Here is a 27717-nt window from a genome sequence, read left to right as displayed (position 1 = left end):
AAAATACTAATAGAAAAAAGATCACTGTCTAATAAAGCAATATATCGTAGTAGCCTTTAGAATTACCTTTTGTACAGGCCAGAAATCATTTGCATTGCTATTGTGTAGGCATCTTATTTGCCTTGTTCTCAACTAAACATCATTGACAATATTCAATTTCTACCATCAAATTTAAAATACCTTAATAGTAAGTGGTCAAACAAAGGTATATGTCCCTACAAAATCACATGCTCCTTAAGGCACATAGTGAAAGAATAATGAGTAACCCCTTTTGACTTTTTCTAAGTTGTAAATATTTTTCACAACATCTGTAATACAAGATGAAATGGTCAGTATAATGAAGGAAACACCAAGGAAAAATAAGATTCCTCCTAAATTAAGTACATAATCTTTGTACATTACCTAGCAATTGACCTTGAACTGTCTTGTGATTTTGCTCATATTGTTGCCTTGAAATTTTTGAAATGCTTGTTATTTAATATGTTGTGAATTTCTCTTCTGAATTTGTGAGTTTCTCTGCGGAGAGGACTTTTAGTGACTACTTTTTGTATTTTCTATTATATCTAGCATGGTACCTTATACACAATAGGAATTCAATAAATAAATGTTAATGTTTTAGGGCCTGGGGCTGGGCCTATGGCTCAGCGGTAGCACACTTGCCTGGCACGTGTGAGGCACTGGTGTTTGATTCTCAGCACCACATATAAATAAATAAAGGTCTATCAACAACTAAAATAAAAATTTAAAAACTAAACAAATAACTGCATATTTTATTTTAAATTTATAATAATAACTATGTATAAATTAATAATGATGTTTTTAATTTTTTTTCTTCTATTAGTGGTGATTTACTCAGAATAGAAGGAAAAACCCTGCATTCTATTTTAGATGAAGTTATTTTCAAGATTTTATCAACTCCTAGTCCAATCATAAGAAGTACTTCTACAAAGCTTCTACTGTTGATGGCTGAATCCCATCAGGAAATTTTGATTTTACTGAGACTAAGTGCCTGCTACAAAGGTAGTACATTCATACTTTTCTTTTCTTGGGATTCTCAAAAAAGAATGTTTACTGATGGTATATGAAACACAAAGTTCTTATAAATTTATTGAATTATGCAGATAAAATTTGATTATAACAGAGAAAAATGTCTATCAGTGTCTCAACAGTGGCATGTGATAGTTCATAAATGAGGTTACAAAAACTATTTACTCCCTCTCTAAGGAAAAGGTTCTGTGTTGAATATACCATGTAGTATAATAAAATAATGACCAAAGAAATCAGTGATTTTATCACAGCTAGCTTTATTGGAAAAAAAATAGAACTATGCTGGAGAGGTTGATGACCCTTTTGGCATTTATATCAGTTAATTAATTAATTACTCTTTAAGTACTTCACTGCCTTTCTTCAGAAACAACAAAATCTGCCTTGCCTCGAATATCAATCACATATGTGTAAAAAGAACCCCGCCTTTGAGGCTCAAAGGACTCAATGTATACCATTCTCACATAATAGCTTTCATTGACTTGAGCATTTACTATGTATAAGACATTATTCTACATGCATTAAGATTTTTAATATTTATAATGACCCATATACAATAGAAAGCATGGGAAAACTAATTTATCCAAGATCACACAGATCATGTACTTTTTCCAGTTACGAGCAAAGTTATCTGTTAGCTTTTATTTCTTTGCTGACCAGAGCCATGAATTAATTATGATATATCTTTTTTATTCAACATAATTAGGAAATGGGTTTATATTTCATTAAATATATTTAATATAGGATTATCCCATATGACTTCCCACTAGTACAAACCAAAACAGAAGCCAAACACCCCAGATCCTTTCCAGTGTTGTAGATAATCAGAGATACTCCAAGGCCCTCAGCACTTTTAAGGGTCATGGACCCTGAGGCCTAGAAGTAATGTATGTACACATAGCGAGAACCAGGACGAGAGTCACAAAACTCACTGGACTGTGTGATGCACTTAATAACTAAACAACTAAAATGGCATTTTTTAATCATTCTTTATGATTTGGAAGATACTTTATCAATATACCTTGCATTAATCATTGCTGTGAACATTTTAATTATTTTATGAATTGTAGGAATAGAGAGGAAGAGAAGGTACTATTAATAGAACTCTAGTTGAATTGTGTCAGATGTACATTTCCCAATTCTGCAATTAGATTCCTACATAAATGTGAATGTCCAGCAGAGTTCATTATAAAGGGTTTACTTTTGACTGATATTTCAACAGCAGAATTTATTCAGTTTTTTCTTGATATTTTATAATTATCAATATTGCTGAGAAGTTTGATTTTAAAGAGACTGTAAGGCAGGGGAATATTTATACCATGACTTTGTAATTGTATACTGAGAAGAAGCCACTTTATTTACTTTATTTATATTGAATAACACATCATTCAAACATGCTTTGTTATTTTTACTTTTTGTTAATACTCTATTATTTACTTTTTGTTAATATTCTATTATTTGGGAATGAAAATGCAGTAGCTTAATGTTACAGCACTTCTGTGTTTGTTCAGGAATCTGTTGACTTGTCCCAATATTAGATGTTAATGGGTTTTTATTTATTTAATAATAACTTTCCTTAATTAATAATGACTCATTGTAACCTACTTAAATACTTCTACAAGGTAGGCATATACTGAGTAGGTATTCTTAATAATGATCTTTAAAAATGTTTTGGTTTTTAAAATTGTTTTGGTTTTGCTGTGGTTGTAGCTCAGTGGTAGAGCCTTGCCTAGCATGTGTGAGGCCCTGGGTTCAGTCCTCAGCACATAAAATAAATTTAAAGAAAGGTATTGTGTTCATCTACAACTTAAAAAATTTTGAAAAAATATTTTGGTGTAAGGTGTCTTATTTTCAAACAAGTTTCTCTCTATTATTTGACTAACTGCACTGATTCTATTGTTCTTTATTAAAGAGATTGTCTAGACAACTTTATTAATTTTTTAGAGCGAACCCAAGGACAACCCAAGCTACCTTCCCAGCATATTATCTTTTAATTTTCAAAGAGGGTCTTCCTGAATTGCTGAGGTTGGCCTCGAACTGTGATGGTTCTGCCTTGGCCTTCCAAGTCACTGGGATTATAAGCATATGCCACCATGCCTAGCTATGTGGACATATTTTTGTATCAGATCTCACAAGTGAGCAACAAGAATTATCAGGACAGACGAATATCCTGAACACCTCAACCTTGAGTCTTTGAGGAAAGGAAAAAAAAAATCATGTGATTAACCTTGTTGTATTCATTCATTTCTAAACCAGACTTTTTAACTTCAAATTAATACTAATTATCCAGGCATGGTAGTCCATGCCTGTAATCCCAACAATTCAGAGGTTGAGACAAGATGATTTCAAGTTCTAGGCCAGCTTCATCAACTCAGTGAGATCCTTTCTCAAAATTTAAAAAAAGGGGATAGGAGGCAAGTATGTAGCTCAAGGGAAAAGTGCCCCCCCCCCCAGTACTACAAAAAACAAGTAATTCTGATTATATAATAAAATCAATTTATTGTTAATATATCTTTTGTTATCTATTTCAGGACTCAGAAATCTACTAAATAAACAGGAAACTGGGACAGAATTTAGTCAAGAACTTACACAGCTCATTAGCCTTTTAAGCCCTCAGATATATCAGGAAGTAGAAGACCAGGTATTAAATTATAATAATAATTGGGGATATTTGCTAACTGAAACTATTGAGTTACAGTTTTCCTTAAATGTGTCTCACTTTCTTTTTCTTAATATTTTAAGCAAAATGCTTCCCTGGAAAAATAGAAATATCTTTAAGAGTGTCTTTTCCATTTGGCCTATCCATAAATATAATTTTAGTCTTATTTATAGATGCTACCACATCAGGTTTTGGGGGGTTTTTTGTTTGTTTGTTTGTTTGTTTTTCAGGAATTCTTATGAAATTCCTATCTCTGATATTCATCATCTTTTATGCATAAGCTATTTAAACTTTTTCTTTGCTTTTTTCTTAAAAATATCTAATTATGCCAAACTATGTAATTATGGAAGGCTAACCTCTTTAGTCTTTGAGAAATAATAATAATGCTTTTTGCCTCTACATGAAAAATTATATTAATAAAAATTAGAAGTTTGGGCTGGGGTTGTGGCTCAGTGGCAGAGCGCTCACCTAGCAGGCATGATGCACTGGGTTCGATCCTGATGTTTTAATATAAAATGAAGATATTGTGTCCACCTAAAACTAAAAAGTAAAATTTTAAAAAATTAGAAGTTTGAGGTAGCAAATTATTGATTATTTTAGTATATATTATTTTATCATACTTCCTTTAGTATACTTGAAATGGTGGCTCCAAATACCTCATTCCAATAGGAAAGTCATTTCCAGGTGAAGATTTAAAATAAGTATGGAAAATAGACTTAAATATAAAACAATAAAAACTATTTTTTAATTTAAAAGTCAATAAGTGCACTATATATTTAAAATCCTGAGCCAAAAAGGTAATACATTTAAAAATACAGAGTCAAGTTAGGCAGGAGGATGAAGGGGAGAACCTGAAAGGAAGAGAGCAGAAGAAAGGAATTTCCTGCTTCTTTGTGTGAACCTTCACATGTCTTAAACTAATCATAAAACTGTGTATGTGTTTGACAGATACAAAACAGTATACCAAAAGCTTTCAGAACTATGCAGATATTTGAACCACCACCACAAAAGATCAACAGAGCTTATAGTCAGAACCAATCAACCAGGTTGATTGCCTATTAAATAATAATAATGACAAGGTAACTCAAAAAAGATTATGAAAGGTTAGGCATTACTATGAGGTCTTTGAAAATAAAGTGAGATAAAACAGAATTTGGAGCTAACTAGATTACATCTTGAATATGTTCTAGATAATGCCTGACTGAGCCTAACAAACTTCCTTTTGGAGGTAAGGTATAGTGTTCTTAGGCTTTCCTTGTCCTGGGCCTATGGATTTAGTGTTGTCTTCTACCTATTGTTAGAGAAGGGGATTAATTCTTGCCCTGGCCTGATGTTTTAAGAAGTATACATTTTTAAAAAACTTTCCTTGAGATGTCTGTAAATTATTTCTGGCATATAATTTCAGAAACTACATCAAGCAGCTTGCTTGATTCAAGCTTATTGGAAGGGTTTCCAGACTAGAAAGAGAATAAAGAAGCTTCCATCTGCTGTGATTGCTCTGCAAAGGAGTTTCAGGTAAAGACGTTTAGTGATAGGAGTGATGATCTCAGGGCCTTATTAGGAGTACATTTGAGGGGCTGGGGATATAGCTCAGTTGGTAGGGTGCTTGCCTCACATGGACAATGCCCTGGGCTCAATCCCCAGCACCACAAAAAAATAAATAAATAAATAAAAATACATTTGAATGAAAACTTAAGGGGATTTTGGTGGTGGTGGTGTTGCTTTGGATTTTTTTTTCAATTTCTTTATAATATGTGTCCTTTTTTCCCTTGCTTTCATTCTATTGCATATGTTACTGAGTTTCAACTCTCCAGTAACTATATGCAATTTCAAAGCAAAGGGCATAACATAAGAAGATTCTGGTGTGTCAAATATATAGTCCTATATCTACTTAGTAAGATTGTTTCTGGGCCAAGCATACAGAGGGAGCCAATGATATTTATATTAAATCCTTAAAGCCAATAGTTCTTGTTAGTATTTTTATCTAATTATGATAAAACAGGTATGAATATATAATAATTAAATGTGTTATTAATGGCATGGATGGATATGATCCTTAAGATCTGACAGTTTATCATTTATCTGTATTTCAAGTGGACTGAAAATGAAATACTGAAAATGTGGTCCACTTTTGTTATGACTAACCCATCTAGATTCTTAGAGGTTGCAAAAAGAACAAAAAAGGATTTAGCTTTTAGGTCACTTATGATAAAGGAAAACCATCTCAGAAATTATTTTCCATGTAGCCTAACTTAAAGTCAGGTTTTAGCTCACTAAAATGAAACGAGCATATTACAGAAGTAAACTTTTTAAAGAAAACTGAAACTCTTATTTTAATAAATGCACCTGCATTTCTCAGTTATAAAAAAAAAACATTTAAAAATAGCTATCGGGTTCAAAATGCTATATTGCCACAAAATTGAGGTCTTTAAAGTTACTCTGGCTGGGTCTCTTAATGGATGTCCTCTTCTTTGATGATAGTTTTCTTCAGGAAAGACTTAAAGATAATTTATAAATATCATTGGGCATGAATATTGTTGGTAGCAAATAAAACATTAATTTTTAAAACATTACTTAAGTGCCTACATGCTAGAAGATGCATTGATGGAAATATATTATCTATATCTATCTAGAGAGATGGAGAATTTAATAGACTTGATTTTGTACCCACTTCAGCCATTTTTTGGCTAAGTGATCTTGTGCATATTGCCTCACCTCTCTCAGCCTCAAATTTTCAATCCATTAAATTGGGATAATCATCTATTACCTCATGTGTTAGTCAACTTTCTGTCACTGTGACAAAATACCTGAGATAAATCAATTTAAAAGGAGGAAAGGTTTATTTTGGTTCATAGTTTATCAAAGGATTAATCTATTGATGAGGTTAGAATCCTAATGATTCAGTCACCTTCCTAAGACCCACATCTGAACACTGCTGCCTTGGGAATCAAACCTTCAACATATGAGCCTTTAGAGGATATTTCAGGTCCAAATTATAACAACTCACAAGACTGAGATAATGTAAAGTCTTTTAGCATACTACCTGGCACTTATAAAATGATAGGAGGAAAAAATTTATAAAGTCCTGCATTCAGACCCAGCACCAAAAATAGTATCACAGGATTACAGATTTTGTCCACTTAGAAGTATATTTATGGAATCTGATTAACATTCCACTATTTTAAAATAGAAATTCCATTGCTTTCTTTATGTAACAAAACCAGACCAGTGTGATTATTTAAAAAGATAAACTGAAGGCTGTAATGATTTATTTCACATTATGTGTTCATTTCCTGTTCAGTATTTTTAATTTGAGATTCTGGAATACACAGAAGTTCAGTTTTAGCTCTTAGGTTTTATTTACATTTTTTATTTCAAATGTACTCCAGACTTTAGCACCTTTCCTCTTTTATAAATTGTTACAGTTTATGCAAATGTCTCTTATTTCCTTTGTAGCTGAGGTTTCTGCCTCATCATTTTTAGGTCATTAGCTTCATAATTTCTCCCTCCCATGCTTTTTTGGGGGGAGAGAAACTACTGAAACTACAGATGTGTCCAAATTGATCAGGGTTTTTTAGATTCAGCAAGAGACACTTATAGTCACATTCTTGCTAAAGCACTTTCATAGGAAGCTCATTTTTATTTAATTGTTTTTCATGGTCAAAAACTTTATTTTCTATTAAGTATCCTTTTTCTCAGCAAGACTTTCTGAAACAGCTAACAGCTGCTCTATTATCTTAGGAAAACTTCATTATTTATCTACCTTTATCTTGATGCTGATGTTTAGGTATTTTAGTTACATTTGTTTGATTTCCCTTTGATTGGTGCCTCTGTTAGTCTGAGGCATAATACTGAGCAGGCAGCAAACACTTTTAAAAGTGAAAAACTGCCTGCCAGTGGTCAGATACTTACTTGTTCTTGCAAAAATGTCTGTTGGATGAATGATCTTTTTAAATTTTTAAGAGATTATAAAAACATAGCAAAATAACTAGAATGTAACTAAATGGTGAAAGGAACATTCAAAATCACATCAGTTCCTGATAAATGTTTTCAAACATGATATTAACACTCATGAATCCAAGAAGCACATATATTTACAATTTATGGTTGGCATTATGATCACTGAATCCCTCTTTTCTACTTCCATTTTCATGCTCCATGCATGGTCTTTTCATTTTAACCATATTTCATAGCCTGCATGTCTGAACTATTTCCCAAACCCAGTTTCTGACAAATTAAATATGTTAGCAAGTTGTTTTAATGACTACCATGTTTCTTACATTATTAGTGTTTTAAATATTGATAACACCATATTAGACATTACTAACTATAACCAATTAGAAGTTAGAAACAGGTAGGTGTTTTTTTAAATCAGTCTGAAAGGACCCTAATTAGGGCCTGCTCTCTTTCATCCTCCATATATGGGTAAAGGTCAAAATGCCATAATCTACATGCTGTACCACTCAGAAATTGGGGTGAGGAAGTGTCTTTAGGACAGGTTTCTTATCAACTGCTCTTTGGGAAGGGAGAGTCCCTCACCTACTTGATCTCCAATTTACCTGTAAAAAGAGATACTTCACACCTATCCAACTAGCCTATTATTCTCTCTAAAACCCCTTCTCCTTCTGTAACACAGGAATAAGAAAAAAAACAAACTCTCAACTCTGACCTAAGTAGAAGGCTAGAGAAAAGTTAGTATTGATGGAAATTTCAAAGTTGTGAGAAAACAACCACAGTAAAAAACATTTTTTTTGAGTTTTCCTTCTTTACTTAAAAAAGATTTCTTTTAAAAGTTACAGTTGTTACTAAAATGCTAATTGATTGTTTTTCTTTTTCAAGAGAAAGCCGCATTTAACTACACCATTTTGAATTCTAGCTTAATACTGCAAAACTGAAGCCAAGATACTAGAGTTAGCAGTTTAATTCTAGGAAAAAGATCTAAGAGAAAACATGCTCTGGAAGGAGACATACAGATTAATTCTATAGAAGTAAAATAAATAGTGTATTCTGTTTTCCTTTCCTCTGTATCCTCCTGGCTTTCTTTGTCTATGGGTATCTGAAAGCATTTTGAGTATATTTACTACAAACTAATATTCATGGTCTTCTTACATAGTGATGAAGGTAAGAAGCAACAAAAACTGGGTTGGGCAGGGTGCAATGGTGCATACCTGTAATCCTAGTAGCTTGGGGCTGAGGCAGGAGGATTGTGAGTTCAAAGCCCAGCCTCAGCAAAAGCAACAAGTTAAGCAACTCAGTGAGACCCTGTCTCTAAATAAAATACAAAATAGGGCTGGGATGGGGCTCAATGGTTGATTACCTCTGAGTTCAATCCCCGCTACCCCCCCCCCCCAAAAAAAATTGGGTTGGAAAGGCTAAGGAGAAAGTTGATAAATAAAAGCAAATAATATAAAAATAATAAATAATATGTTTTTAACACATGAAAAATTTATAACTAGTTATAAAATAATGTTTACTAGTAAAGTAATTGAGAAATTGGTAAACCTAAGGAAAAAATTGGCCATAATCACACCATGTAGTAAAAATTGCTATTGAAATTTTAATGGTTTTTATCATTTAGTCTTTTATGTAACTATATATAAATTTTTAGCACAATTTGGATCACATTCTTATTTATCTGATTTAATTTTTACCTGATACTGCATTACTTGTCACTAAATATACTTTGAAAATTCTATTTTTTCATAGTTGATAGAATCCCATTAGATGAATTAACCAGTATTTCTTTATCCAGTCTCTGTTGTGGCATATATCATTTATTTTCATCTTGTTACTGTTGTGATACTATGTTAGCACATCTTTGAACACATTTACATATTTGATTATTTCCTTAAGAAAATTATTAGAAATGGAATTTGTTGGTCAACATTTTTAAGACTTTTGATATGTAATCCAAATATTTCTCCAGAAAAGTACAGCAGAAGCACATGACAGTATAATTCATCATACCCTACCAACACTACAAATTTTCCCTAAGAAACTTTTTTTGTCTGCATTTATTTGATTACTTATGACATTAAGCATTTCATACCTTTCTTGAGTGGACATATGATTTATGAAATTGTGTGAAAGGCACTTACTGTTTCCATCACAGATCTAAACGAACAAAGACACAGCTGAAACTCAATAGGAAGAAGGAAGAAGAGGATCTTAGATTACAATTGCAGCTTCAAAGACAGAGAGCCATGAGACTTTCTCGAGAATTACGGCTGAGTATGCTTGAAATAGTTCATCCGGGTGAGTGGCATTACCAACTTCAAAAAACTAAGAATGTTTAGAGAATCTTTTAATTAGCTAACTGATGATTTCTTTTTTTATTATTTTTTTAAATAAATAACAGTGGAATGCATTACAATTCTTATTACATGTATATATAGCACAATTTTTCATATGTCTGGTTGTATATAAAATATGTTGACACCAATTCTTGTCTTCATACATGTACTTTGGATAATTATGTCTATCACATTCCACCATCCTTGCTAATCCTCTGCCCCCTCCCTATCCCTCCCACCCCTCTGCCCTATTTAGAATTCATCTATTTTTCCCATGATTTCCCTCCCTACCCCACTATGAGTCAACCTCCTTATATCAGAGAAAACATTCGGCATTTATTTTTTGGAGATTGGCTAACTTCACTTAGCATTATCTCCTCCAACGCCATCCGTTTACCTGCAAATGCCATGATTTTGTTCTCTTTTATTGCTAAGTAAAATTTCATTGTGTATAAATGCCACATTTGGGACTGCAAATTGGTGCACAATATGGAAAGCAGTATGAAGATTCCTTGGAAATCTGGGAATGGAACCACCATTTGACCCAGCTATCCCTCTTCTTGGTCGATACCCAAAAGGGACACAGCCACATCAATGTTTATAGCAGCACATTTCACAATAACTAAGCTGTGGAGCCAACCTGGATGCCGTTCAGTGGGTGAATGGATTAAAAAATGTGGCATATGATTTCTTTTTTTTTTTTTTTTGTATTTATACCTTTGCTGCGTTTTTTTCACCTAAACCTTACTAAATTTCTTGAGTCAAAAAAAGTTGCATTTTTTTCCAATTGATGATGAGCAGTATCCCCACCAATTTTTCTTATCTTTCAGATAAATTTGCAAAACATAAAAATTTATATTTAAAGATAGCTGTTAAAGACGTAAACTTGTTGAACTTAAGTAAGAAGTTAGAATATTGCTACATTGTGCCATTAGAACTTTACTTATTCCCTAGTATAAACCTTGTGATATCTTCTTGCCATCTGTGAGAGACTAAGCTGGAATTAGTGTAAGTATGTTCTGGGAGGGCTGATGGGTACAAGATTGTTTTTTTCTAATTTTTCCTTTTTTATTATTCATTCCCAGGATTCTTCACTAGCGCCATATTTCTCTTCTTTTCCCTTAAATGTAGATAGTGTCCAGAGTTCCAGCCTTACTCACTTATCCTCTTTTACTCTGGTATGTCCCATTCATAACTATAGCTTCAACTATCAGTTGAATGCTTGGCACACAGAATGCTTGGCACACATATTTGGTTTCCATCCTCACCCTCTGTCCTAAGTTCTAAAGCAGTACTGTCCAGTACAATGTATTAAATAAATAAAAGGTTATGTGTCTGTATCATCTAAAACAGTAGCCAGTGGCCAGAGGTGATATTGAGTATTTGAAATGTGTCTAATGCTTTCAAGGACCTAAATTTTTATTTTATTTTAATCTAGGTAAGCACTTAAGTCTAATGTCTACTACTTGGGACAACATAGTTTTGTAGCAAGCTGCCTGTTGGATAGCTTTTCATGTTTATCCATAGGCATCCCAAAAACTAATGTCATCGTTTTGCCTCCCAGATTTCCTTTTCCTTGCTTCTCCATTTCAGGTGATGGTACCAACAATCTACTTCATTTCCAATCTGAGACATCCTAGAGTTCCTTCCCTTTCTTACCTCTATGTCTTATGAGTCATTACATCCTATCATTTTTAATACTCTATCTCAGATATACTCCCCCCCCCCTTTTTTTTTTTTTTTTTTTTTGATACTGGGATTGAACTCAGGGGCAGTTGACCACTGAGCCACATCCCCAGCCCTATTTTTTTATTTTATTTAGAGACAGTGTCTCACTGAGTTGCTTAGTGCCTCGTTATTGGTGAGGCTGGCTTAACTCAGGATTGTCCTGCCTTAGCTTCCCTAGCTGCTTGGATTTCATGCATGTGACCCTGCACCCAGCCAAATATACTCCCTTTTTATTACCACTGGCACTACCTTCTACTGTTTTTTGTCACTTTACTACTATGAGCCCTGGGCTGTATGCTAACTCCCAGAAAGTAAAAAAAAAAAGTAATCTGTGTAAACCAACTGGAAATTTGGATGAATACAAAGTAAAGCAGATAACCAATCATAAACATATTTTGCCTTTTCCATCTGGTAGTACCAAGTGATTTCCTAACCATGTACTCATGATTATTTCTTTTAATGTTCTATTAAATTTTCAGCCCTTTTTTCATTATCCTGCCACAAAAATATTACGTGTCCTTTCTCTAAAGAAGGTGCATAAGCTGAGAAAGTTTTGTTTCTACATTTTAAAAACTATGTAAAATAATAGAATTAGGGAAATTAGTGAACAATATTCTTAAAAGAGTAAGATTGTTATTATTACCATTGTCCTGATTCCAGAACTTAAAAAAGCAAAGCAGTAAGTATGTTGTAATAGCGTCTGTCATCTTTTTAGGTCAGTTGGAGAAATACAATCGGGAAATGGAAGAGAAGTCAGCACTAATTATCCAGAAATACTGGAGAGGGTACAGGGAAAGGAAAAAATTTTACCAACAGAGGCCATCTCTTACGGAGTATAAAGCAGCTGTCACACTTCAAAGAGCAGTGAGTCTGATGTAGTAAAAGCAGCTCTGAATAAGAAGGCAAAAATGTGTTCACACCTGACACTTCTATTGACCTGCTGTAAAAACTTCATCAAGTCACTTAGCTTTCCTGAACCTATTTCTTCCTTTATAAAATAAGAACCTCTTTGCCTCTGGCCAAACTCATTTAGCCATTCAGTTGGTAATGCTTCCTTAGAACCATACCGTACTGCCGGGTTTTCTGATTAACATATTTTCTTTCTTTCTTGGACTACAAGTTCCTCAAAGATAAGGAGCTGTCTTATTTATCGTTGTCAGCTCTCAGAATGTGTGTGTTGTATGAATGGATATTTTTATCTTACCTTTTCCACTCAGTTCTTACATAGGTCAGTTTTATTCTGTAAGTTGAAAAGTCCTATGCAAGTGCATCATTATCAGATGTGATTCATTTAAATATACAGATGACATATTAGGTATAATTATTATTGATGACATATTAAGTATAATTATAATTCTACCTTCAATTGTAGAATGATGTTTTTAAATAATAATTTTTTCTGAAAATTTTCTAAAGCAGAATGTTTCCTTTCCTTGGAAAAGCATAACATAAGCTGGGGTTTTTTTTTTTCTTTTTTTCATTTAATAATCAGTTTTTCTAATATCCACTTGTTCTCTTATATAGAATTGAACTTCATATTAGGTTTTCAGGCCTTAAAACATTTAGTTTAACAATCCTTTATTATTGAATTTTAAGATCAATGTTCAGTTTTTCACTATGACAGATATTGAACATTCTCTGTGGATTAATATTTTATGGAGGGCTGGGGTTGTAGCTCAGTGGCAGAGCACTTGCCTCGCATGCATGAGGCACTGGGTTCAATCCTCAGCCCCATAGAAAAATAAATAAATAAAGGTATTGTGTCCATCTACAACTAAAAAAAAAAAAAAAAATATTTTATGGAGATATTTTAAAACTATCCAAAAGCACAGTAGAATGAGTTCTAGGGAAGTAGGAAGAAATACTTTTCTCCTCCTTCTACAGGCTGTTTTGGGGAATCTCAAGTTATAAATATAATATATACTCCTACACTATCACTAAATTACACACACTCCTGATATTTACTCCATGCTAAACAAAAATGTCTCAGGATTTACCCATTGATAGCAAGGTTGGAGACATTTAGAAGAACCTTTTAGTCTTTTTAAAACTTTTACCTAAGGGCTACCTCCTTTTTAAAGTCTTCCCTGCCAGAGAATTAGCTGGGCTTTTATGAGGTTGACTTACTATCTTGGCTGATTTAGGTGAACCCAGTACTTTATTTTTTGTTCTGTTTGTTTTGTTTTCAGAAACACTGACAAATTTAAGAAAACAGATACACATTCAAGGGAATGTGGAGCCCAGAACTTCATAAAGAGGCCCTCTGAGATAACACCAGTTTGTTAATCATTCCCTAGAGAGCAGTGGTCATCATGGGAGTGTATCTGAAATCTAGGAAGGTCAAGTCGTTTTGGTTTTCATACTTTCCATGGCATCTGAGAGGAAAGATTAGTCATATTTGCCTCATGTCTGCCCAACGGAAAGGAATTAGTCTCTGTTTAATAAGAACAAAAAGGGATGGGTCAAAATCATGTCTATAGTCTTTGTATCTCACTACCAAAATAACACTGAAGTCAAAACAAAGCTAGCAAACTAGAAAAGGAAATAAGAAGATTGTTTTTTGTTTTGTTTCGTGTTGTTTTCTTTGCGTGAGAGAGAGAGAGAGACAGAGAGAGAGATGCTGGGAATAGACCCTTTCCTAGGCAGATGCTTTACCACTGAGCTACATCCCTAATACTAAAATTATTTTCAAAGGAGGAAAAGAGAAAGAAAATGGCAAAGTACAGAGAGAAGAAAAAGTAGTAGAGAATATTAGGACAATGGTTAGTAAAGGATACATTTTGCTATATTTTTAAAGCTTCGTTTTCTAAGACCTGTATTATCCACTATAGTAGCTATTAAGCACACATGGCTGGACATGTAACTAGACCAAATTGAAGTATACTCTAAGTGTAAAATACAGCAGATATTTTACTTATATAAGTGGTGCTGAGGCTCAAACCTCAGCAGATATTTTAAAGACTTGATAGGAAGAGTGTAAAATATCTCATTAATCCTTTTTTTATGCTGATTACATGTTGAAATGCTAATGTTTTATGTATGTTTTTATAAGATTTACTATACATAAAATATTATCTCACCTATTTATACTTTTTAATGTCACTAAAAAAAATTACATATGTGACTTACATTATATTTCTTTTTGTACCACTATTGACCTTGGCAAGTAAGAAAAGGAGATAATTCATTAGCTTCCTTGAAAGTAATAGAAGGGAATAAGTTTATCCTTTCAATCAACTTGTCCTTCAGTAGATGGGTTATTAGTGTCCTTGGCAGGAAAAGAAAGGTCAGACTGTTATCATCCTTTTCTTTTTCCCTTACATTATACAAAAACAAGAGACATTGCTTATCTAGTAGTAAAAATTGATGAAACACTATGAAAATTGGCTAGTTTCAAATTCCACAGCCTTACGCACATAGACAAGTTGTAACTCTCAGTAGGACTACAGTGCTAGAATTAAGTTTGAAGAGTTAGCTGCCTTTTCCTTTTGAATGCTCTAGGATGCTCTTCTCTTGCTTTCATCTCTTGAAATTAAGAAGCTGAGAAAGGGGATGTGTCCTGCTCCCTAGAGCCAGAATGATGGCCAATCAATTGCTATGTGCTTGTAGCAGAAAAGTATTATAACATTATTATACATGTATGTCACTGACAAACCACAAAAGGACTTAGTGAAACAAACCAGTGGCAGTTAAACAATAAACAAAATGTTAGAGTACTGAAAAGACAAACATTAAGAAAAGAAATGAGAGAACAGTCAAGGAAGCTTTTCTGATCTAGAAACAGAGAACCTCCCAATATTGCATCGTAAGCCCAGGGTGGTACCAAAAGCATGGGGTGGAAGACAGAAAGAGGCAAAAAAGAAAAGTCAAGGAAAAGGAAGAATAGAGGGAAAGGAAAGGGTCCTCATTAGGGTTGGCAGGGTGCACAAGAACAGTAAAGGATCTAGTATCATACTAATAACAGTTTTATATACTTAATGTCAAGATCTCCATTTGTTTTTTCTTCTCAGCCCTCAGAGTGCCGTCAGCCAGGCTTATATCCTGTAGACAGTATATTGGAATCATTTTCTCTGGGAAATATGAACAGCCCAAGAGAAAAGTCATAAGTATGTTCACACTGAAGTGCCCCAATGAAACAATATGATTCATTAACCCTATATTGAAGTATACAGTAGATAATCCCTATCCAGCTGCTCAGAATTTCAAAATAGCTCTTTATGGCCCACCCTTAAATATCAGCTGAAAAGATAAGTGTCATGGAACAGCTGAGGAAAAGCCATGACCTAAACAAACTGAGTAATGCTATTTGGTAGAAGGAGACATTGCAGAAATTCTAAAATAAAATTTATTTTTATATATTATTTCCTCAGATAAAAGAAAATAATTCCTGTTGGAGATGGTTTAGAACTGATGTAAAGGAAAGCATACATAAATACCTTTTAATAGTAGGAATTAAAAATTCATGAAACCAATCCAGGATGTTGTATAAAAGGGAAAAATAGAAATAAAATTTGATAGAAATATTGAAAGTCATAAAGACCTAAGGGGGAAGTTAAGGAAACATCTTAGAAAGTGACACAAAAAGATTATTAGTCCAGGATGTTCAACACCCAGAAATTTACAGTCAAGAGCAGAAAAAACAGGAGAGGAAATTAATAACTTAAGATTTTACAAACTGAATATTATGACCTTTAGATTAAAAGGACCAACTAAATATCTAAGACAATGACAGAAACACACCTACATTTATTTTACATTACCCAGAAATATACTAGGATCGAATGGAGTTCTCAATAGCACATACTTAACCAAACACCAATTAAGGGCAGGACAAAGACTTTTTAATTTAGTTTTATTATATTTTTTGAGATGGGTCTTGCTAAATTACTTAGACTGGCCCCCAACTGGTGATCCTGCCACATCAGCCTCTCAAGTAGTTGCAATTACAGGCACATAGTACTGCCCCTGCCTTCCCAAAGATATTTATAAGCATCACAAAATCTCTGAAACAAAGGAGTAATCCAAGAAAGAAGATAGTGTGGAATCCAAGAAATGCAAAGGAACGGTGAAAGGAGTAGCCAGTGGTGAATGGGGACAACAGGAAAACAGTTTTATGCCCCAAGAATAGACAGAGTCAAGTCAGAAAGTATGTCCAAGAAAATGTATCTGGCAGAATGCCTGATGTGTTGTAATGGCTTGACAGGGCAGAGTTCACATAACTGGTAGTAACTATATAGAAAATGAAGCACAAAAACAAAAGAGAAATTTTAATCCCAGAGTAAATGTGCAAGAAAGGAAAAATAATCATAATGTATGCTTTAAAAGTGAATAGCTTTTGTGTAGTAATAATGTGCAAATATTCAACATTGATTTAACTAAAATTTTGACATCATAATGTTGGATGGATGGGATATGGAAAGGATGTGGGAATATAAACAGTAAAAGAAATTTAAATCCGTATTTTACAATCTGAAAAAATAAAACAGAAAAGTAGATGGAGCTCACTATCAAAAGAAAAACCTGACAAAAGTTATTTCCTTTAGGATTGGGAACAGGGTAGGGCAGAGAATAGTTGTTCGGATAATAATTACTATAACATTGACACTTTAAACAATAGAATTATACCAACAAACTTTCTCTGGAAAGAGCCAGATAGGGAAATATTTTAGGCTTTGCTGGACATGCAGTCTTTGTAGCTACTAAACTCAACAGTTGTAGTACAAAGGCAGCCACAGACAATAGTAAACAAATGAGCGTAACTGTGTTCCAATACAACTTTATTTGCAGACATTGAATTTTGAATTGCACATAGTTTTACATGTCACAAAAGATTCTTTTCCTTTTGAATTTTTTTAACCATAAAACATACAAAACCATTTTTAGCTTTCAGGCGATATCAAACCTGATAGTGGCAGGGCGCGGTGGTGCACACCTATAATCTAGTGACTCAGGAGGCTGAGACAGGAGGACCACAAGTTCGAGGTCAGCCTGGGAAGTTAATGACATCTTGTCTTGAAATAAAACTAACTAAATAAAAAAAGATGGAGGTGTAGTTCAGTGCAAAGTGCCCTTCGGTTTACAAAAAAACAAACAAACTGGAAACAGACTAGATAAGTACTTCTTTAAAGAGTGTGAACTTATAACTTTGATGAAAATAAAAACAACAAAGAAAAGAGTAAAGAAAGGTGGGAAGAATGATTTTGTCTCAAATCATGCCTGTTACAAGATTTGTTTTCCTTTGTTTTGTGGTGATGGAGATTCAACACAAGACCTCATGCATGCTGGGCAAACACTGTACCACTAAGGTATATCTCCAGTTCTATTACAAGATTACTTATTTTACCAGGAGTCCATTCTGAAGGACATGAGAAATGACATTCAGACAATGCTTTTGTCCCCAGCCTCATACCTTACAATTTTATAATATCTTCTCAGTTACCATCTTCTATATTATTTCTTTGATGTTTACAATCCTGTAGGACATGTAGAATCAGGGTTCCTGTTTTCTATAGACATAGAACCTTTCATAGCGCTTATGTCACTTGCTCAGAATCATATAGTTAATAAGGAATTAGAATTGAGACTAAGTCAATATTTATTTACTTTTTTTATCTCCATTGCTTACTACAGAAATGTTATCTGAATATACCCTTATAAAACTTTGAGAGCACTACAGAATATAAATGATCTTTGCCTTACAGTAGTGCACAAGTGATATGCATTCAGTAGAAATCAAACTATGGTGTTAGGTAGGTTAATGCATTTTTTACTTATAGTATTTTCAACTTAAACAGTGGGTTTTTTAGGACATAACCCCTCACATGTCATGAACATCTGTAGAGTTAAAAAGTCACTGTCCTTCCTTACTCAGTCATAGTCCTGTCCCCCTCCTCATACACAGAGTTACCATTGTTACATTGGTGTTATTACTCTACAATGTAGGGAGAAGATACTATTAGGGGAGAAAAATAACAAACTTTTTTTTCTCCTCAGGTCCTTAAATTCCTAGCAAAGTGCCGTAAGAGAAAGAAACAACTTGCTCCTTGGCAAAGACTCCAGGAACTCACTGATGCACGTAGAGTTGAACTGAAGCAACAAGTGGATGATTATATCAGAAGACATTCAGTATGTAGGCTTCTATGCCATAATATCCATGTTAACACTATTCCATTGCATAGTATCTACCAGTAAAGCAGGGTTTGTATGATTCTGAACATTATTGTTGATATAAGATGATTCATTGACTTTACCATAGTGTTAATGGATTTGTAGACTTTATTTATAGTAATATAGCCATAGAGGTATACTCAGTGGCAAAATGTACTTTGCTTCAAATCAGTTATATCTCTAATCATACCAACAAGACTACATCATTTTTTTTACAATACTACAATAAAACTTTAGCTTTGTTGCATCTTCCAAAAACAGTATATGTAGCTGTCAGTATTCATTCCTATATATATGTGCTCAAACAAACATGAAAACTTAAATTTGCTAGATTGTTAATGGACCTTCAGGAGCTGATAAGATACAGCATTTGACTATCTACCTTTTATGATTTTATTACTATAATACTGCTAACACTTTTTTCCATATCTTTTGACTTTCAGTGAACACAGTACTGCAAATCAAGTGTTATTTGCTTCCACCACTTTCTTCTCTCTTCTCTCATACCAAAATGCTTCTTGAATTTTACAGAGAAAATTGACAGTTTATACATTTCAATCAATCAGAATTCTTATTTCTCTCATCTGAACCAACCATTCATAGTATCTTTTGGCACTGTTCACATTAATTTTGTTGTGATTGTGATATCATTGTGTTTTAGTTCACAAGAATAGTCAACTAGTCTCCCTCCCTCCCTCCTTGCCTTTCTCACTCCTCCTTCCCACACACATAAACATATACTTCTAAAACCTAAAAATTCTAGGTAACTAATGTTAGAGGTTTGATGTGATATTTAAGTACTTCTGTCATTTACTCTTTCATTCTTCCGAAGCTCCCAGCCCCTCAAAAATATATATACAAATAGGAAGCAGAGTACAAATGTGTTAGTGACTAAGTGTGAATTTGATAACCACTGGAACATAGAAATGATAAAAACTAATTTAGATAGCAGGGTTCAATCCAGAGAAATAACTAAGGCCTCCTGCTTATAGAGGCTTTAATGTTTATTATATAAATTTTTAATAAAACATAGCTGACTCTTATAATGTGTACTACATGGCAGATATTTTCAGACCATTTAGCCTATATGGTAGCTATTTATCTCTGCTGTTGTAGCATTAAAGCAGCCAAAGAATATATAAATGAATAGGTGTGGTTATGCTTCAGTAAAATTTATTTTCAAAGGATATTAGCTTTAGTTTGCTGGCCTTTTTTTTTTTTTTTTTTGATATACATGTGGTTTTGCTTCAGGTAAATATTGGTATCATAGCAATTTTTACAGGAAGCTGAAGAAGAAGGACTTGTAGGATGGGAGCAACAAATATTTTATATACCAAATAACATTTTTTGTTGGCCCAATTCTGTTCAGACGTCTTTGAAAGGATGAAAACAAACCTAATAACCCTATGATAAGGCCTTTGTTTTGAACAAAAATTATGGTAATTTTTAGTAGTATCTATAAAGTCTAAAAATAAAATCAAGGAGGGGAGAAATAGATATATAAGGTTGAAAGGCTTTTATATATATAAAGTTGTATGTATCACTCAAAGGTGATTGAGAAATTAAAGAGGTATACTATGAATCCTAAATCAATATATATTTCAGTTGGTAGAGTGCTTGCCTCACATGCAAAAGACCCTGGGTTCAATCCCCAGCACCACCAAAAAGAAAACTAAATCAACCACTAAAATTAAACAGCAAAACAGAAAAAAAAAGCTTAAGCTAATTAGCCTATAAAGGAAATTAAAATGAATCATAAGGGCTAGGGATATAGCTCAGTTGGTGGAGTGCTTGCTTTGCATGCACAGGGCCCTGGGTCCAATCCCTAGCACCCAATAAATAAATAAATAAATAAATAAATAAAACATACTTGATTAATCAAAGAATAGGCAGAAAAAAAGGAAGCATTAAAGAAAGTGATGGGACAAATAAAAAATATCAAAATGATAGACTTAATAATGACCATATTACAATAAATGTAATTGGTCCACCAATTAAAACACAAGTATTTTCAGATTAAATTAAAAAGTAAAGCCTGAGTATAGAAACATTTTAAATATGAAAATATAAAAAGAGAGAGCAAAATATAATGGTTTAGGGCTATTTTTAATGAAGAGAAAATTTAAAATTTCTAAATGTTTGTGTACCTAATGACAGTTTCAAACTACATGACACCAACATGAATGAACCTTTAAGAAATGCTAAGTGAAATAATCCAGACACAAAAGGAACGTTTCATTTATCTGAGTTAGAATAGTAACTTGATAGAAGCAGAAAATTAAATCATAGTCTCCAGGAACTAGAAGTTAGAGAATCTAATCTAGAAATAAACTCATATATATAGCCAGTTGTTTCTTTACTTTTTCATTCTTCCAAAGTTAATGCAGTAGAGACACTAAAGCAATTATATATCTTAAAAAATTGAACTTGGATCCACACATCATACCATTTACAAAATTTAACTCAAAATGAATAACTTGAATGCAGAATCTAAAACTATAAAATTTCTTGGAGAAAAATTGTGACCTTAAGTTAGGCAGAGATTTCTTAAATACAATACCAGAAGCAAAAAGAAAAAAAAAATGATAAATTGAGTATGTAAAAACTTAAAACTTCTGCTCTTCAGAAGACACTTAAGAGAATTAAAAAAGAGGACAGATTGGGAGAACATTTTTGCCAAGCATATCCAGAATATAAAAAGGTCCTTTAATCCAGAATAGTGAAAGAACTTTCAGAACTCAACAATAAAGGCTAGTGTTATAGCTCAGTAGTAGAGGTTTAATCCTCAGAACCACATAAAAACAAATAAAATAAAGAATCTTTGGAGCATGATATTCCCTTTAAAAAAAAAAAAACCTCAACAATAAGAAAGTATATGACCAATTTTCTAAATTAGACAAAATTAAACTTCATCCAAAGAAAATACACAGGTAACAAATGAAAAGATGCATCATTAGTCATTAAAACAATAAAAAAAAGTGAAAGAGGCCAGACAAGTTAAAATGCATGCTATGTGATTTCCACTTATATAAATTTTAAAAATATGAACTACAATTAGCAGAAAGTAAGTCCATGGTTGTGTGATATGGGAAGATGGGAAGGGTGTAGGAAAGGGAATATCAAGGAAATTTAGTGGTGATAAATATTTATTATCATCATGGTGATGGCTTCATAGTCATAACATTTGTCAACACTTAATAAATTGTACCCTTTCAATATTTGCTAGTGATTATATGTCATTTTTATTGCAGTAAAGCTGCATATTTTTTAAAAAACAAATTTGACCTAAATGCTGTTGTTTTGTTTTGTTTTGTTTTTAACCCTTAAGGGATTAAGGGTTCTGAGCTTTTAAAGCACAATCAGACTGGCCATTAATAAAATATGACCAATGAGCCAGACACAGTGGTTCATGCCTGTATTCCCAGCTATTCAGGAGGCAGAGACAGGAGGATTGTAAGTTCAAGGTCAGCCTGGATAACTAAGTAAGACGATATCTCAAAATAAAATTTTAAGAAGGTCCGGGAATGTAGCTTAGTGGTAGAGCATGTGTGAGGCTTTGGATTTAACCCCCAGTACTGGGGGCGGGGGGAAATTAAAAAATATGACCAATCTCTTAGGTTTTGGTCAATCATATTAACAACTCCTTCCTTAGCCAAAAAAGAGAACCGAATTGCAGAGAGGTACAGAAGCACAACTGACAGTTCTTCTCTGTGAGCAGAGAGAGAATGAAAGGAGAAGCATTTTTCCTCTCCACCAAATATATCATAGGTTCTTGAGCTCTATAGAGTAGACTGATTTGCTTTTAACAGTTTTAATAATTTACTAATATAATTAGCTTTATAAAAATTACATACTCAAGCCACATGCACCACTCCTCAAATTCTAATTTAGTAAATTTGATACATAGCCTCATTATTCTATATTTTTAAATTTTTAAAATTTGTTTTAAATGTAAAAATCTGCAAAACACAATTTTAATCATATCTTAATATAAAGTCTTTAAGAACAATTTATATTGTTGTATAATCATTATCACAATTCATCTTCAGAATGGTTTTCATCTTAGAGAACTGAACTCAAACTGTATCCATTAAACATGAACTCCCTTCCCTCTCCATCCAGCTTCTGAACCATCATTTAAAACCATTTTCTCTCTATGAGTTTGACTACTCTCCTGTAAGTACCACATAGGACTGGCTTCATAAAGTATCCATCTGTGCCTGATGTATTTCACTTTGTATAATATCTTCAAGGTTAATTCATGTTATAGCTTGTAAGTCAGTTTCCTTATAAAGTCTGAATAGTATTCCATGGTATGTTTATAAGACTTTTTGTTTATCCATTAAACGATAGTACGATAGGACATAGGGTTCCAGTCTCTCCTCAATCTTGCCAGCATTTGCTCTGTTTTTATAATAGATAATAAGTGTGAAGTTTTATCTCATTGTGATTTAGATTTGCATTTCTTTAATGACTAATGATTTTGAGTATCTTTTCATGTGTTTATTGACCATTTATATATCTTTACAGAAACGTCTGCCCATTTTTAAGTTATCAGATATATGATTATTTGCAATTATTTTATGCCATTCTGTGAGCCACCCTTTTACTTTGTCAATAGTGTCTCGATATACAAAAGTTCTTCATTTTAATGAAGTCCTGTTTTTTAATTGTTGTTGCCTAGACATTTGGTGCAAGAAATCATTGCCAAAACCTATATTGTGATGCTTCCCTTATGTTTTTTCCAAGTTTTATAGTTTTAGCTCTTACATTTAGATTTTTGATATCTACTTACCTACCCCTCCACACCTGCTCATAACCTATATGTATCTGTGAGGGTATTGCTTATAGGACCCTCACGGATATCAAAATTCTCAGATACTTAATTGGCATAGTATTTATTCCATGTAACCTATGCACATCTTCTATATACTTTAAATCATCTCTAGATTGTTTATATTACCTAGTACAATGTAAATGCTAAATAAATTGTTGTTATGCTATATTATTCAGGAAATAGATGATCAAAAAAAATTTCCTCACTAAAAATGCCATTGTTTTCCTAATCACTTCATTATTGTAGTTGGTTAAATCAAATTTGTAGTTGATTTGGAGGGATGACTAATTCTGGTGCATACTCTCCCTGTCTTTTAAAACAAAGTGCTGCTTTGGCCATACTTTTATTTGCTTAAGATTATGTGGCTGAAAAGTAAGGTATTGACTAGAACAGGCTTACAGAAAAAGCTGTGGTGAAAAAGCTATGGCGTCAGAAACTTTATCAGCTCTAAAGCTAAGATTATTTCCTCCTTATCCAAACTAATCATTTAAGTTTCCCTTAAATTAGCTGACTAACCAAAGGAATATGACCTTATAGCTAATTTGTGTCACTCATTCTGTGAAAACAGAAGCAGTTATAACATTATAACTTAGATATCTAAGTTTGAGAGTAGGAATGAGTCAGAAGTAAGATTGTATTTCAAATGGGGTCTAGAACTAAAGGAATCGTCCTCAGACAGTGTCTTTACCAAACCCTTCAAAAATTTCACTACGATCTCTCAGTCTTATCTCTTCACCCATAATACCACATTATCTGCAGAAGTGATATATGGTATTACACCAAAAAGAAATTTTCCCACCTTCATTTTTATCTAAGTCTGTTTTGAAATCATTTAGTACTTACACAAGTAAAGTAAACAGGAGTCATCCATAAGATACATACAGCTAAGTATTCTAGAACTCTTAGTCATTGAGCAAAACACAGTTAAATGTCCTTCTTGTGACAAGTTTTTCTCTCTTGTTTTTCCAGGGTTCTCAGATATCAGGTGTGGCCAGCAGGGAGCTCCATGCCCAGGCTCAAGAACAACTGCAGCACTACTTTATGGGTAGGACCCTGGAAGAAAGAGCTCAGCAGCACAGAGAAGCTCTTATGGCTCAGATCAGCACCAATATTGAACAGTTAATGAGTATGTGCCTTCCATTTTTGTTTCATAAAAGAAATAGCCTATGGCATCCAAAATCTTCACAAGAAAACCATTGTTAATGGTCTTTTAATCCAACTCCCATCCCCAGGAAATTTCTAGATCCTGTTAGCACACAATGATTTCAAATGATGCAGCTTCTATAACTTCCTCCTTGTGGACTTCTCTCAGCCTTACTAACATATATGTCAGCTCAGACAAAATTATAAATTTCAAATACACTGAACCCTACTAGCCAGATTCTATGTAATCCCAGAAGCTTTTAGTCATTTTTGAAGATTACATAGTAATTTTATCATTCTTTTTAATTTTACTTATGTTTTGGTCCTGGAGATTGAACTCAGGGACACTAAACCACTGAGCCAAATCCCCAGCCATTTTTTGTATTTTATTTAGAGATAGGGTCTCACTGAGTTGCTTAGTACCTTGCTTTTGCTGAGGCTAGTTTTGAATTCAAGATCCTCCTGCCTCAGTCTTCCAAGCTGCTGGAATTACAGGCATGCGCCACTAGGCTGGTTATTTTATCATTTTATAATGAAGTGCTTTCACAAAAGTTTCTGTGTTTAATGACTGTGTTTCTACCAGCTATAGCTGCAGCTGTTGGATACTAATATACCATCCAAAGTAACAGATTCAGAATTCCTGTCCCCGCCTGTTGCAGCAGAGTTCCAGCTCTGTAGTTTCAATTTCCTACTTGTTTGCATAGGATGCTTCCACTGACCTGTTTATTTTCTGTTTACTACAGAGGCACCAAGTCTGAAAGAGGCAGAAGGGAAAGAACCTGAGCTATTCCTAAGTAGATCCAGGCCTGTGGCAGCCAAGGCCAAGCAGGCCCATCTCACTACATTGAAACACATACAAGCACCCTGGTGGAAGAAGCTTGGAGAAGAACCAGGTGATGAGATTGGTGTTCCAAAGGATGAGCTTAGTATAGAATTAGGAACATTATTCATTGGTGGAACCAAACTGCCCTAGGGAGTTACCATGAAAATTGATACATTTTATATTTCAGGAAATTATATTACTTTTGCCTCTGGCATATGCTGTTAGACTAGAGCTATCCTAATGTGATTTTCCAGAGGTTTCTCTCCCAAGAAGACTTACAGACAGTAAGCAAAGAGTTATCATCTACCTCTTTTTCAATTCTCTTTTTCTTTTTTCTACACCCCTGTCTGTGGTCCCACATACGTATTTGTGTGGCTTTCATTGTGAAACTAAACTCAGCATGGCATTATATTGTTGATTAAAATGTGAAATGTCTTTTGTTTCTGCTCTTTTACAATTAAATGTTTTTTTTTTTTTTCTAAATAAATATGTTCAACAGTTGTTCTGAAAAACTTGTCAGGATTATTTCAGCTTTTATGTTGTTATTTAGAATTATTATTTTTAATCATCATCATCACCAGATGTATGTTCTTGGCCTTTATTAAAAGGTAAGGAAAATAAGTGATCAATTGAAAGACATTTCACTCTTCCATAAAGTAATGGTTGAACTCATTTTCCATTTTCTTACTTCTAAAAGGAACTATATATACACATACACATCCATGAGGAGTCTATGTAGAAAAAATTTCTCCAGATACAACTGTATTATTTTTATTAAATTATGACAACTCTATAACTACTGCTTCCCTTTTCTCTCCTTGGAATCTTAGAGCTAAATATAATGTCTAATTTTCATTGCATTCCTAGATACCTATACAGTTATGGGCTCTAACTTAATAATCCCTGATTTATGTATTTACCTTTAATTATATTTTAATACCCAAAGTCATCTCAGATTGTGTTTGTAACAATACAGAATTTAAGGGGCTGGGGATGTGGCTCAAGTGGTAGCACACTCGCCTGGCATGTGTGCGGCCCGGGTTCGATCCTCAGCACCACATACAAACAAAGATGTTGTGTCCGCCGAAAACTAAAAAGATAAATATTAAAATTCTCTCTCTCTCTCTCAAAAAAAAAGAAAGAAAAAAAAACAATACAGAATTTAAGTTAAAACTGGAAACAAATCATGACTCTCTATCATAAAGAACCCAGAGGGTTCTCTTTGTGTAAATCCGTGAAAATACTAGAATTTCTAGATGGGAAGACCAAATGTATAATGTCTATTTTCCCAAAATTCATTTTAGTAAAATTCCAGTCAAAATCCTAATGTACTTTATATTCATAGTTGGAAAAAATGTATATAATTCACCATAATTCACCTATAAGAATAAACAAATGAGGGCTGGGGTTGTAGCTCAGTGATAGAGCACTTGCCTAGCACTTGTGAGAAACTTGGGTCCAATCCTCAGCTTCACATTAAATACTAAATAAATAAATAAATAAAAGTATTGTTTTCAACTAAAAATATTTTTTAAAAAAGATGAAATTCTGGTTTTATTAGAATGTAGAAAGCTAAATGAAAATGTTGCTCCCAACTTAATTTAAAAAAAATGCCAGATGATCTACAACAAATATTCTTGAACCCATCAATCAGATAGCTAAGGCCTCAAGCCAACCAAGTAAACCAATATGGAACTCAGCAGCTGTGAAATAAAGTATTTCATCTTTGATAGAGTGAAGGAAAGACAGGTGATTAGGTGAGAAGAAATCAACTAAAATTTAACAAATTCCTAAAGGCCAAGGTGGGCTAGGATGTCCACTCAGAATACCTAGGATTCCCACAAAGAGAATTAGAACCAAATGCTCACAAGAAAGGCTAAGGGCAAGACAGGAAGCCTGAAGAAACCTCCTTAGTGGCACAGGCAAACATGAGGTGATAGGCTGCTACAGGATAACATAAAGCTGCTCTCTCAAAGCTCCACCCACTTCTCTAGTCCTTTCTCTTAAAAGTCTTAACCTGCTA

The 27717-nt window shown here is 33.5% G+C and overlaps 1 protein-coding gene across 2 annotated transcripts in view; it reads left to right on the top strand.

The window, feature by feature from the left end:
* IQCB1 (IQ motif containing B1) overlaps nucleotides 1–26467 on the top strand; it is a 50278-nt gene extending 23811 nt beyond the window's left edge. The window contains exons 8-15 of one of the 2 annotated variants that reach the window (XM_081302346.1): nucleotides 842–1020; nucleotides 3576–3685; nucleotides 5109–5218; nucleotides 9816–9958; nucleotides 12440–12588; nucleotides 18718–18849; nucleotides 24698–24854; nucleotides 25615–26467. In XM_081302346.1, coding sequence (XP_081158472.1) covers nucleotides 842–1020; nucleotides 3576–3685; nucleotides 5109–5218; nucleotides 9816–9958; nucleotides 12440–12588; nucleotides 18718–18849; nucleotides 24698–24854; nucleotides 25615–25844 — 1210 coding nt within the window. In that variant the 3' untranslated portion in view covers nucleotides 25845–26467. The remainder of the gene's footprint in view (nucleotides 1–841; nucleotides 1021–3575; nucleotides 3686–5108; nucleotides 5219–9815; nucleotides 9959–12439; nucleotides 12589–18717; nucleotides 18850–24697; nucleotides 24855–25614) is intronic. The other variant, XM_081302345.1, reaches the window with a different exon arrangement.
* The last annotated feature ends 1250 nt before the right edge of the window (nucleotides 26468–27717 follow it).

The sequence above is a fragment of the Spermophilus citellus genome (assembly GCF_964194105.1).
Source record: "Spermophilus citellus genome assembly, chromosome: 7".
Taxonomy (NCBI): Eukaryota; Metazoa; Chordata; class Mammalia; order Rodentia; family Sciuridae; genus Spermophilus; species Spermophilus citellus.
This window is presented reverse-complemented; position numbering and strand designations above follow the sequence as displayed.